The sequence below is a fragment of the Callorhinchus milii genome, unplaced genomic scaffold (assembly GCF_018977255.1).
Source record: "Callorhinchus milii isolate IMCB2004 unplaced genomic scaffold, IMCB_Cmil_1.0 Scaffold10, whole genome shotgun sequence".
Lineage (NCBI taxonomy): Eukaryota > Metazoa > Chordata > Chondrichthyes > Chimaeriformes > Callorhinchidae > Callorhinchus > Callorhinchus milii.
The window spans coordinates 2839851-2853945 of NW_024704751.1; the positions used below are offsets into that span (position 1 = coordinate 2839851).

The 14095-nt window shown below is 47.0% G+C and overlaps 1 protein-coding gene across 8 annotated transcripts in view; it reads right to left on the bottom strand.

Moving 5' to 3' along the window:
* The window catches only part of msi2b (musashi RNA-binding protein 2b), a 217566-nt gene that overhangs the window by 141560 nt on the left and 61911 nt on the right, over positions 1-14095 (bottom strand). For all 8 annotated transcript variants that reach the window (XM_042338451.1, XM_042338447.1, XM_042338450.1 and 5 more), the window contains exon 6: positions 12974-13066. In XM_042338451.1, the coding sequence (XP_042194385.1) occupies positions 12974-13066 (93 nt within the window). The remainder of the gene's footprint in view (positions 1-12973; positions 13067-14095) is intronic.

Genomic DNA, 14095 nt, shown 5'->3' on the forward strand with positions numbered 1-14095 from the left:
CATTTCATAGCTGTTTGTAGGACATTGCTGTGCGCAAATTGAGTGCTGCGTTCACCTACAAAAATACGCAGTCATTCCAATTTAGTGTGTCCTGTGAAGCTCTTTGCGACATCTTCCCAATTGTGAAAGGCTCTGTACCAAATGCAAGGATTATTATTATCTTATGTGCAAAGCAAAGCAATTTCAATCAGTTATGGGGGTGAGGGGTGGAAGAAGTATGATGGGACAATAGATTCCACAACAGCACAGCATACAAACAGACTCTGCCAGACTAGATATCAACACGAGACTAAACTACTGAAGTTAATGCCCATTTTATTCTGACGAGTTATAATAATAATAATCCTTGAATTTGATATAGCGCTTTTCATGTCTTCTTGACATCTCAAAGCGCTTCACAGAATAGACTGTAAAGTGAATTGACTTTATATTTGTGTGCGAAACGCGGCAGCCAATTGCGCACAGCAGTGTCCCACAAACAGTCGTGGATTGAAAATGACCAATTTATTATTGTTTTGTTTTGGAGGGATTATGATTAGGCTCTGTGTGGAGTAAGGAAACTTGCCCAAGGTTTCGCCCTGACCTGCCTGGAATTGAACCCAGGTGTCTCGCTTGGAAGGCAAGTGCTCTAATCACTGAGCTACAGGACTCCACATTGTTCATTGACCTGAAACGTTAACTAATTTTCCTCTCTCCATAGATGCTGCCTGACCTCTGCGTATTCCCAGCAGGAACCCATTTTATTACCCATTTTATTTCTTAGTTGAAATTGCTGGGCACTGAGCTCCCAGTCACTAAAAGCAGAGTACCTTACAGTCAAAATCCTGTAATCAAACATTATTCTAAACGGCAGCAAAGGGTAGAAAACAATGATACAGGTAATTACTGATCGGTAATATGATGCTGTGCACTGCAATACTAATATCTCACTCTATTAATATTGTACTTTAGTTGCATGTCTATCCCACTTTAAGACCCACTCATATGTCCAGAGTGTTCAGCAAATGTCCGACGTTCCAACCAACCACTGAAAAGATCAAAGTGATCCAAAATCGACAGCTGTCAATCAAATCAGACAAGCACACCTTTGCCAATCCACTGTTATATATTTGTACATTCCATCCCTCACTTGTAAAATACCATCTTAAATCATAACATTTTAATGTAATGCACTCCTGTAGTGTTGGGAATGCCTCAAAGTGCTTCGCAGGATGTATTGCGAAAATGTAGTGACTATATGTTATGTAAGCGCTCTGGGACCCTACCCCGCGTGAAGGGCGCTCTATGAATGAAAGTAGTTGTTGTTGTAAACAAATGCAGCAGCTTATATGGACACAGCAATGTCCCACAAACAGCCACAAAGTGAATAATCAATTCTATCTGGGGGCCAGGGCACCAGGAGAAACTTCTTTGTCTGTTTGGATAGTGCACTGAAATCTTCCACTTAAGGCAGATGGGATCTTGGTTTAACGTCTCATTCTAAGGACGTCACCTCCCACATTACAGCACTTCCCCCTCTCCCTCCCTCCACCCCAGCACTGCACTGGAGTGTCAGTGTACAGCGCAGACAATGTTAACTCAACATCCCAACCTAGGGCTTGAATCTGCACCTGTCTGGCTCGGGGTAGGGCTACCAACTGAGCCAGGCTGACACATTGCGTATGAAGCATGTGGAGGACGAGGTGTGTCACATCACCAATCATCTTCCTCCAGCTCCTCGAACCCAACATTAGACACAATGAGCTGAAGTGACTCCTGGTTTCTGAAGTGCCCAAATCTCAATTAAGAAGCTCGTGGTTACAGGAAACCCAGTCCGAGACTCCCAGGACCTAGACGCTGACTCAGGCAAACGCTTTGAATGCCATGCACGAAGTGTTCAAGCCTGGATTATAACATTCTAATGAAAGTGGAGAAGGTTCCATTATCGCGACTCTCCATTCTCCGTCGCTGCCTTTAGCCCCGTGTGAACGAGAATCTCTGTCCCAGTATTCCACCCCCTTCCTTAAGAAGTTAAATATTGCAAAAGCTCAGATATTGCAATATCAGATCGTGCTCATAAGTGAACGTGTTCAGTGCAGCCCGGCTCTCATTGTACCATTCAGAATGCCATAAAAAATACATGGGCGATTTATTAAGGAAATCCCACCAGCATTTTGGCAATGGCCGGCTTGGCAATGAGCACCATATAGACTTTAACTGCCACTAAATCAAACTAACAAGGTATTAACGCTGGAAGCCCTTGTCTGAACCTGGTGCTGTGTGGCTTCAAAGCCATCAGAGAGCTGTTAGAGAAAGTCCTGTCCTCACGACTGCTCAGTCTCGCGACTAATGGTATCCAAATGGCCTTGTTCTCTGTGACAACTGTGGGCACTAATAACACTCCCAATAACAGTGGCAAATCCCCCCTGTCAGTACAAGGTAGTTTTGGACACCAATGCAACAAGGTTCCCTCAATTCCCAGTGGGAACGCATGGGGGATTGATTCATCAATGCATTATGGTTCCCTGACCACTGGGTTAGTGGGGTAAAAGCATTCCTCCACCAGTGCACTGTCAAAGCCATCAACACCAAAAGGGTGGAGATTCAAAACTTAATGTCTTCTCAGGTAGTTTGTTTTCGGAGCAGGTTACCCCTAGACTTGGGAGAGAGCAGTGAATGTACCCAAACCCACTTCGCTAAATGTTGCGGCCTCCTCAGATAAATAATCCTCGGGGAATCCCATTTCCAGGCGTTCCCCACCGGATATTTGCTTAAAAATATTTCACTTCACAAACATGAATGGGGTGGGATAATAATAAACCTCACATTTGATATAGCGCCTTATCATCTCTTCGAGACATCTCAAAGCGCTTCACAGAGTTTACTGTAAAGTCAACTGACTGTATATTTTGTGGACGAAACTTTGCAAAGTGCAAATTAAAGAAATGTGTTGAAGAAGGAATGGGGATTCTATGCTTTTGTTTTAGTCTGTTTGCCGGAGGGGCAGGTGGGGGGGGAGAAGGGAGCGGGGTGGGGGGGGAATGGACAGATGTGGGGGGGAAGACAGACATATGACAATTATTTTGTTGGTTGAACAGGAAATGGTTGGTGGCATCTGATGATATCAGCTCACAAACTAAGTGTCTCAGACTGGGAAGTGAAAGAATGACGTGCCTGATGTTACATTAAAAACTACATGCTTGAGCTGTACACTAAAAGAGCTGTCGGCTGTCATTTCTGATCAGTTCCTATCGCTTCCCCACCTACCTCCCCACCCCCAGGGTACTGTCTGGGATTGGTTTCAGAGCAGGTTCACTGGCTTAGTGTGTACAATATGCAGCCTGTCGGCCTCTCGGCAGCCGACCGAACGAGGGACGATACCGTAACGAAGGCCAGAGGCAATACCAAAGGCAACAGGTCCTTACAGAAAGCCCCACCACTGCAACATGGAGCTAGGGCGCTGGCTCTTTATCCTGCTCGTCAGATTACTTCGCAGCTAGGACGTGAGTGGGAGTGGGAGGGCAGGGTCACTGTGTAAAAAAGTGTGTGGGGGGGGGGGGGGTGTTACCTTGTAAGATGGAGAGTGGCCCACTGCGTAATATGGAAGGTGAGTGTCGTTGTGAATGGGGGGCTGGTTGGACCATAACTGAGCTTAGTCCTGAGCTACTCCTCCCCCCCCCACTCCACACTGGCCAACGATTAGAAAGGTTTGATTCCCCCTCCCGCTGTTCTGTCACTTTGACTCCGGCAGCCAGGAAGCGCCCCCTACTGGACCAAGGTGGCATCTCCATTTATTTTCCACTCTTGCTCTCTCTTCTCTCTCTGTATGTCTGTATTGACAAGTTCAATTACATTACATTCTTCCATATTCGATGGAGCACCTTCTCCATCAGGAAGATGTCTTCACAGGATATAGTGTAATGTGTAGTGTCTGTATGGTTTGTAGGCAAGCGAGGCAGCCAATTTTCGCACAAACAGCCATATAGTGAGTGAACATTTTTATTTGGCAGATTCCTGGCCAGGACACCGGGAGAAAGAAACTCTCTTCTCTTTTGGAATAGTGCCGCAAGATCTCGAAGGTCTGCCTGAACAGACAGACGGGAGCTTGGTTTAACGTCTCGTCTGAAGGACGACACCTCTGAAAATACAGCGCTCCCCCCAGGACAGCCTTGAAATGTCGGCCGAGATGACGTGAGGCTGGAACCAATAAACTTCTGACTCAAAAGTGAGAGTGCTGCCGTGATTGAGTTTCTGTGCAGTCGACGAGGAAAGTGGGTTGAAAGTGCGTGGACTCGGAATCTCAGCCAGCAGAGAGGAACCCAGTGTCAAAGTGGAGACTAAGTGTTTATCCCCTGATCTAAAACTGCCTCTTATTTCAACTCCAGTCCACCTAAATACATCAAAACAGGCGCTGGTGGTGTTTGTGAGAAACTTTTTTTTACTCACGCAAAACAAAATACACAGTCAGTTCACTTTACAGTATATCCGGTGAAGCTCTTTGAGACGGCTCGAAGACGTGCTAAGACACTATATCAAATGCAAGGATTATTATTATCATTTATTATTCAAACAGTAATGTATATTTCCGGGCAGTTGTATATTTTCCACCTTTAGCAGCTCGGAGGAGAGAGCGTGACGGAGAGTTTAATTTACGGCGTTCTCTGAATAAACAAGAGACTCTGTAATCTTGTTAGGAGCCTCGAGCCTTTGAAGTCTGCCCTGGCTTTGGAGCCAGAACAACTAGCTTCAAAGCTCAGCGACATTCAAAAAGGGAGAGAGAAAAAAAGATTCCCTCCTCCCCGCATCCACCAGCCCCCCCCCAACCCACAATCAAAGCGGGCCCATCACCAACACTCGGACACACACGTTATAATCCTGGCATAATCTAGAACAGCGATAAATCCTTTATACACTTCCTTCCTGCCCCTGAAGGTGTTGTTGCTTGATATTGGGAAAACTTATAGCCTCCACCCCTCCCTGTTCAAATGTTAGTTCTGTACATGTGCTCCCCACCCCATGGACCAGTGATTGCGATGATTGAATTTGAACCCAAGAGTTATTTGGTCTGTGGGACATGGTCCAACATGTGTGGGAGGGGAAGAAGCCAAAGAGACAGAGTGACACACACACACAGGGACATGCACAGAGACATAAAAGGGGGCATATGCAGAGACACATACATACAGGTACTCATAGAGGTAGACATAGAAGGTAGCACACGCAGAGACATTCTCTCACACAAACACCTCACAGGCGAGTGGACACACACACACACACATGATGAACACAGAGAAGCATTAAGCAACGCTTTGAAAATTAAAAAAAACCACCAAAACGACACTGTAAAAAAAACTTGCGATACGATAGACTCTGTACACAAACAAAAGCTTGAGCTGAATATTTTTCAGCCTCCCAATCAGACACATTGGCTGTCAGGTCAATGATATCAGACACCCGACAGACGGAGTGTGATACAACGTGCAGCAACACGGCAGAAAGGAACTTTTTTTTAATATACAAGACACAAAACTGGAAAACTGATTTTGAAAAACCATCATGCTTTTTATTAGCGTGGCCATTCCCATTCAGCCTCCCTATTTTTAGTCAGTCTTAGGCAAACATTCAGCAACTTAAGATCAAACAGTGCCGGTTCCCAGCTCGCTAGGGGTGGGGGGGCGGGGTGGCAGTAGCATGATTAATAAGCCGTCTTGTCCTGTCTAGTAACCTGCTTCCTGCCACAGAACTTTCAATAATTCTTTAGGGGAAGGAAGGATGACCGGTTAAATAATGCTGCAAACATAACAGAGAGCTAGGTAAACTTTGACGTCACTATAGATTTCAAAGGAGCCCCTGCGAAAGGCTAAGCTCGAGGAGATGCTATGGTTTTGATAGCTGCCTGCCCTAAGGCCCCATTACATCGCTAGGAAATGACTGGTATTGTTGGGATAAAGACAGGCGAGAGAGGAAAGCGGCTCTCCTGGAGGGTGGCTGGGATTGATTTTCCGTCCATTTTCACAAGCCGGGCAACATGGATTTTCTTTTTATATAAATACCTACGGCGGTTGTTGCCCTCGGCTACCCGGACTCACTCATCAGTTCGGTGATGTGTGTTTTCTGGGCAAGATGGAAACTGTGGTTACTGCACAGCTGGTGGTGGATTGAGCCTGGGCTCAAAGGGCTGCCTGGCCTTAGACCCTCCCTGGCACGTCAACCAGCACTGCCTACGTCCCTCCAACGCTCACGGTGAAACCGCGACAACGATAAGGTATTCGGATAAGACATTAAAAAGCGAGGTCCTGTCTTGCCAGTCCAGGTGGGCGCTAAAAGATCCCGTGACACTATTTGAAAAAAGAAGGGAGTTGGCCAACACACCCCAGCCCCCCCCCCACAGATAAAATCGCTCACTCTTTCACTTCAACAACAACAACTTGCATTTATACAGCGCCCTTCATGCCGGATGGCGTCTCGGAGCGCTTAACAGTGGCGGAACCTGATGCCGAGCCAGAAGGAGGGGGAAGGTGACCATAGGCACGGTTGAAGAGGAAGATCTTCAAGCAATCATGGTTGTTTGTACAGTCACCAGCCCTCACAGTAAATTCCATGAAGCGCTTAGAAACGCTGGTCTCTGGAGTTAGTTTAGTTTAGGACCAGCGTTTTAATAACTGCATTGCGCTCTGAAACACAGCACCGAATGCCCAGGATGGCATCACCCATACCAACACGGAAACTGGTGATGGGGGCGGGGGCAGCTGGGGGGGGTGGGGGGGTCAGCCGGCAGAGAGGAAGGAAAAGCAAACAAACATACAGGCAAGTTTCAATTTAAATTTCTTGGCCTCAGGATCTTGCAGTTACTGGAGCAGACTCGAAATCCAATTTTAGTGGGCCCTCTCTGGAGCATTCCTGTAAGTAAACGTGTCTTGCCCCAGGAACAGAACAAAGTACGATAGAGTGGAAGCTTTTAGATGAATTTTGAAATAATGGAGAAAAGTCCCAAGAAATAAAATATCCTCACGATTCCACTCACCTCCCAATTTAAGGCCAGCAGAAGCTAGATAGGCAATTTGGCAGCTGCAATTAGATCCATAATGTAGGCAGAAATGTTGCCCGTGACCTCAGGCATAGCTCGATCTATAACAACAACACTTCCCAATCTGTCAAAAGCTAGACTAATGCCGACGATTGGACCAGGTCCATCGTGGCCTGTGAGTACAGTTTAGTGATCGCAATCCTCGTGTTTTGATAGTACGAACACCTCAAAGAGCTTCCATCAGTTCTGTCGAGTGTGGTGACAATCCATGACTGTTTGTGGGACACTCGTGTGCACAATTGCCTGGCGTGTTTCGCCCACAAAATACATGTCAATCCACTTCACAATATATTGTGTGAAGGGCTTTGAGATGTCTCAACAATGTGATAAAGTGCTATATCAAAAGCAAAGATCATTAGGATTATTATTATTATTATTACCTTACCACGTCCCACTGGTGCGGCCAAACCTACATTAACCCGTGAAGGTCAATGAATAATTCGACCTCCAGTCAGTGACGGAGCCTGGAGCCATCACTGGCCTCAGCAATCACACTGTTCAAACTGAATTAGTAATGGAAACGACAGGCTTTCTCGAGGACACTTAAATGAAGTACTGGTGAGTGATCAATGCTTACGCCCCCAGCCCCCCCTCGCATCCAATCAATAGACCACGTAGGCTAAGCAAAAGGGCAGATTGAGGTCTAACTCTCTGTTTGTTGAAGCCAGTGAACTCCTCATTCTGTGCTTATAATTGGACTTGACTCAAAGAGAACGTCCAGATTGGTATATAAACCATAATTCACTTTGTCCAAAAGACTCAATGCCCTGTCTGAACAAATGGCAGATATATCATAATGCAGGGCTTCATTAGAACTGTTACAAATTGCTTATAGAGCGATTGGGGTGTGGTCCTCAACATTTACTCACAAGAAATCCAAAATATGCTCGGCTGCTTAAACATGGCCAACTTCTGGGTGACCAGGTCACCACTGATGTCACTTCCAGCACAGGAAATGATGTCAGCAGCAACCCAATGACCCAGAGGTTGGTCTTTTCTTTTAGCGTGGGAAGCTGGACGGCTTTCTGAGCACTTGCAGAGCGAGTGTGGAAACTCTGACCAAGCTAGTTGGGATGTTATGGCCACTGTGTTATAAACGGAGTTCTATTGTAGGGCCTCAAGCTCGCCAAAATCATTTGAGTTCAGTTTTTCTATGTTCCAAGAAGCCTTCTCCTTGAAGGCTTCTTTTCTCATGCTAAGTAATCCATTATAATGACAACTTCAGGGGCCTCCTGTTGGGCCCTGGGAGACTTGACCGTACTGGACCTGGTCTAAGAACTGAATAGCCTGGCTGTAAACTCGGAGACATGACCCGGGTGGGGGGGTAGGGGTGTGCAGAGAAATTGTATGTGAGAGAGAGAGAGAGCAATAGAGAGAGGAACACACCGCACGCACACAGTCAGGAATAGAGAGCTCGTCTGAGCAAGCGAGTGTGTGTGAGAGAGAGAGGAGGGAGAGAGCGAGAGTGTGAAAGAGAGAAACAACAAAATTACATTTGTATAGCAATAAAGAGAGAGACACACACACACAAAGTCAGCGAGAGAGAGCACGCCTCAGAGAGAGAGAGAGAGACAGAGCGCACACACACAGGAGACATGGGAACTCGGGCAGCCTCTGATAAAGGAACGATTGTAGTGACCCACTGGATTGGAAACGACTAGAGCGGCTATAGAAACAAAACTGGCAGGAAATATAAAAGAGAAAATGATTTTTGGAGGAAAAAAAAACACGCACAACAAAGAGACCGGAGTTATTACAGCTTAGCGGAATAAGCTCACTTTGTTGTTGGGCACAGACAAAGCCGATTAGGAGAAACCGCTGACAAAGCAGAAGGCTTCAGACTAATTATGCACTTCACAATTTCAAGCTTGGGTAAGATGTTCCGAAGCTGTAAGTTGGTCCCGATTATTAGGTTTCAAAAAGGCTGAGAATGGAAACCGGTGTCTGTAACACTCAGTTTCAGCTGCTATACGCTCTCTCTCTCGTTTGCATTCGGTTTATTTATTTTTCACGTGTAACATTACTGCTTCCCCTTCCTCAAAATAACTCCCACGTCATCTCTGGACGATGAGGACAGGAGGAGGGAGGGGTGGGGGTTAAGGGGTGGGAGACATTAGCAGGACTTCAGAGAACAGAAGGCGATGGATGAATGAGCTGCCCTCACCCCAGATAACCTCAACTCTAAATGCCTCTCGTCCCCAGGTTCCTACAAAGACGCCTGCGGTCACAGACTGGCCAGACTTCCTCAAATGAATTGGACTCTGCGAGGAGCTGGATCTTACAGGGAACAATACTTGGGAGCAACGGCAACAGCAAATTACATTTATATAGCGCCTTTCATGTCAGGAGGACATCCCAAGGCTTTGGACAATCAAGGATCCACACCCGAGCTGGTGGTTGGGATCAGGAGGGGTGGAGGGCGGGGAGAGTAGGGGGAGGATGGTTGCGGGATAGTAATCAAGAGGGTTTGGACCGAAAGACACAACAACTTCTGCTGTTGCTTCTCCCCCCCAACACCCCTTGTCAACACTGAGGTCCTTTGCTATTGAGGGGGAAAGTCCCCTCCCTAAATAAAAGGCCAATCAAATGTATGTAAAAATTATGTACATCTCCCTTTCTTCCAAAGAGAGCATTATAAAAATCATAAATCATCTTTATTTCTCTCTTCCGCCCCCATTCCTTTTTTAAAAAAAAAGTATATTGATCCAATGCTGAAACTCACCCCACACTTTTCCAAATCTCTATCCATTAGGTTTGATTTGCTGTTTGTGGGGACGCTGCTGTGCTCAATTGGCGGTTGCATTTTGCAAATAGTCAACCCACTTTACACTATAACCAGTGGAGTGCTTTGAAATGTCTCGACGTGATAAGGCGCTATATCAAATGCGAGAATTATTATTATTATTTCCAGTGGTGACCTAGTGACCTTGAAGTTGGCCATTTTAACGTGATGAGCCAGCCGGCAGTGAGCGCCTGGACTGGTGCAGGGTGAATGCATACACTGCAGTCACGTTACAACTGAACAGGGGCTATATATAAAGGAGAGCATTTCAAATTGGGAGCACGGTATTGTGAAGCAATAATTGTAGAGCTATGGCTCACAATGCTAAGTCCATCCTCTCTCACTTGAAGGAATTAACACTGAAATTGTCAATGTGCGCAGAGAAGCTCATTTACTCCGAGCAGGGAAGATTGTGACGGTAACCTGGGGCTCTGTACATGTAACTATGGAGTCCTATGACCATAAGAACGGGAAACTGACTAATTAAAGAGAGAGACTGCAATGATAGGAATAAAGCATTGGGAGTTTAACACTGAAGCCCAGAAACTTCATCATTAGTGCAAGTGTCTTAATTGTCACACAAGACAAGGGGTGGGGGCGGCAAATGGTTATCACTTAATCTTTGAATTTTTTTTGATCCTGTGAAACGTTTCCTTTCAAAACGGCCTTCCCTCAGTTTATTTTCTCAAGCACAGTTTGGAGGGGTTGGAGCCACTGTCTCAAACGGTTCATCGCATCACATCACAACGCTCACAGTATTTGATGGTGATTTATATGCGCCAAAGACTTTAACAGAATAAATCTAATGGGCGACTGCTCTCCCCCACCAGGCATCAAGTAACTGCCTGGGATGAAATTCCACCTCATCGACCCCTTCATTTGGCAAACCTAGGTTTGCCTTGCGTCCCCTACCCTCTCCGATCCAGAAAAGGTAGCCAAGCCCACGCTCCTAATCCCCATCTCGCCACCCCACCCACTCCCCCTATCAGTCTAAGTTTAAGCCCTCCGAGACTCCGTCCGGCATGAAGGGTACTATACAAATGCAAGTTATTGCTATTGTCAAGTTGTAGCTTCAACTCCTACCTGTTCGAACGGGCTTCTGGCTACCACCTACCACCTACTTTGCCCTTGCGTAGGGTCCAACCCCTTCCCTATGCACCACTCACACACATTACTCTAGGTGAAGGGTGCTATATAAATGCAAGTTGTCACTGTTGCCGCTTTATCTGCATTTTGGTATAGTGTCTTATCATGTTGGAAGGACGTCTCAAAGCACCTCATGGGGTTTACTGTGAAATGTAGTGACTGTGCATTTGTAGGCAAACGCAGCAGCACAATTTGCGCTCAGCAATGTCCCCAAAACAGCCATGAAACGAGTGACCAATTTTATTTGAGGCACTATACAAATGCAAGTTGTTCACCGGGACACCGGGAGAAACTCCCTTCTCTTTTCAACAGTGACATGGGAATCTTTACTGATCACTTGAACGGGCAGATGAGACCTCGGTTTAATATCTCAGACCGCCGGCCAGACATTTGGAGTGTCAGCTTAGACTACATAAGTGATTACACAATTCCTGACATGGGATTTGACCCCACAACCTTCTGACTCAGAGGCGAGAGCGCTGCTACTGAGCCAAGCTTGAAACATGTCAGGATGCAGCGATCAAGTTAGCGGTGAGTGTCCCTGGGCAAACATCAGCAAGGGAATCGAATGCTGATCCCCCAGAGCTGGGGCCGCTAGCAGAGAGAGCATGAGTGCGGAGGTCAGGGCGAGGAAACAGTCTGCGCGGCTTGGAAGCCCTCCTTCTTCAAACAGCCTGCGGAAACCCATTGTTCGGGCTCAGGCTTGAAGGAAAGTTTACTCGGTCCTTGTGTTACCCCCAGGAAGAGCCGGAAGGAAATTAGCCAGAGAAGTGGGTAACAAGACACCACAGGTGGCTGGATGTTTCAGTGATCTTTGAGCAGGGCACAGATGCAAACTCGGTTTCCACACAGGAAGCAGCCTTTGCCAAAAGGGCTATAAATTGTTGCTGGCCTGACCTCACGTCGCTTACCTCGCCACTGTGATCCGAAGCACCGAAAGCCGACACCTCCCAGCTGTGTCCCCACCGGTAATACCAGGCAGGGAGGGGACACTGCTCTCAGTCAAACCATGTTGCAAATTACCTTGCAAACTGTGCAGATCGGCTGCACTCTCGCCTCGGAGTCAGAAGGTCGTGGGTTCAAGATCCCACGTTGGAACTTTGCACACTCCCGTAGTCCAGACTGACGCTTCGATATAGGGCAGAGCGCTGTGTTGTCGGAGGTGCCGCCCTTCAGACGAGACGTTAAATTGAAGCCCCGTCTGCCTGCCTGTTCATCCCATGATATTGCTCGAAAAGAGAAGGGGGATTCTCCTCCCACTGTCCTGTCTTCTCCCCCACCAAATAAAATTGGTCGTTCATTTCACGGCTGTTTGTGGGGCGTTGCTGTGTGGAAATCGGCTGCCGCGTTTGCCTGTACACAGTCGCTACACTTCACAGTAAATTCCTCCGAAGGGCTTTGAGACGTTTCAATGGTATGATAGGGTGCCTTACCAAATTCAAGGAGTACTGCATTTTAATTACTGCTTGTGCTTAGTAAAAAGTTGCTGTTAACATTGCACTCACTCCATCTTTGTCAGAGTTAGCCGGAGCAGTGATGGGCCGTCATTCAGAACCTCCTCCTATCAATCTAGTCTCTACATTGATTCCCATACATGTGGGAATAGAGCTCCTCTCCCCCCCCCCCCCCCACTGGATCTTATTCTGCCACAAACGGGAGTCTTTTTTCCTGGTAAAACAGGTGAAGCGCTTTGAGACATTGAGACGCCCTCCCGACATGAAAGGCATCGCATCAAATGATTATTTTTGTGTGGTTTAAAATAAGAACCACAAGGGCCACCCAAGGGAGCTGAGCGACCCACATACCGTAGCAGAGACGGGACCCCACATCACACGCAGACTTAAGACATACTTGACCAAAGTCGTGTAATCCCATTTTACACTGCCATTTACCACCGAAAAGCTTCCAAACACTTCTTTGTGGATTAAAAACGTGGCTTGAATTCCCCGCATGCCACGCCGTCTTTATCTCGCACTCACCTTGCCAAACTGTTCAAAGTATTGCTTCACGTCGTCTACTACTGTATTTGCAGATAATCCGCCTACAAATATTTTCTTTGTTCGTGTGACCATCTGAAACAGAGAAAGGAGAGGCACAAAGCGCGGTTCAGTGATTTATAATCTGACGACGAACTTTCAGCGACCCCCGCTGAGATACGCAGGAGAAGGCGAGCGCTGGAGCGTGAACACGGGACTTAGTCACTGAGCCCAGAGATCCCTTTTAATCTCGGCCCCACACAAACAGTCTGCAGCGCTGACTTTAGATCCGTCTCAAGACCCTCCTCTTCGACCATGCCTTCGGTCACCCTCCTACCCCTACCCTCCCCGCCCTCCACTACTCCTGATCCCAACCACCAGCTTGGGTGCCGTTCCCTGACTGGCCAGCGCCTTGGGACGTCCTCCTGACGTGAAAGATGTTGTGTAAATGTAATTTGCCTAACCGACCCGACCAGGGGTGACCTGCTCTCAAAGACTCGCACTTGTTAATGTGGGGGGGCCTGAGACGGGGGGTGGAATGGGGTGTTGTTGCCCCTGGTTGGCAATCTGGAGTGAGTACCCCTGAGCTGGTTTTTCCGCTCAATGCCCAATTTGAAAGCTGTTGCCAGACTCCGGAACAGCCTCCTGCCCGCACACGCTACACGCAGAAGCCGTGCGTGCACACCTCCAGTAAATACACAAAGACTTAAAGTGTAGCATCAAATTCCTCCTAAATACCGATGCTTCTTGCTTCAACCACTGCTTTCATCACCGAGTTCCACATTCTCACCATCCTCTGCATAAAGAAGTTCCTCCTAAACTCCCTGTTAGATCTGCAACATTAAGCTCTCCAGTTTTGGACTCACCAAAAGGTGGAAACAAGTCTACCAACCTCATTAAAACGTTTTGTAATGTTAAAAATCTCTGACACAGTCCCCTGCTATAAACAGCCTCCACTATACTGAGCACATCGTTACAGAGCAGACCTGTATAATCTCAGTAGGTTCAATTCAGATGCTACTGATAATAGTAATCCTTGCATGGGAAATAGCGTCTTATCATGTCTTTGAGACGTCTCAAAGCACTTCACAGAATATACTGTAAAGTGAATTGATTGATCACCGA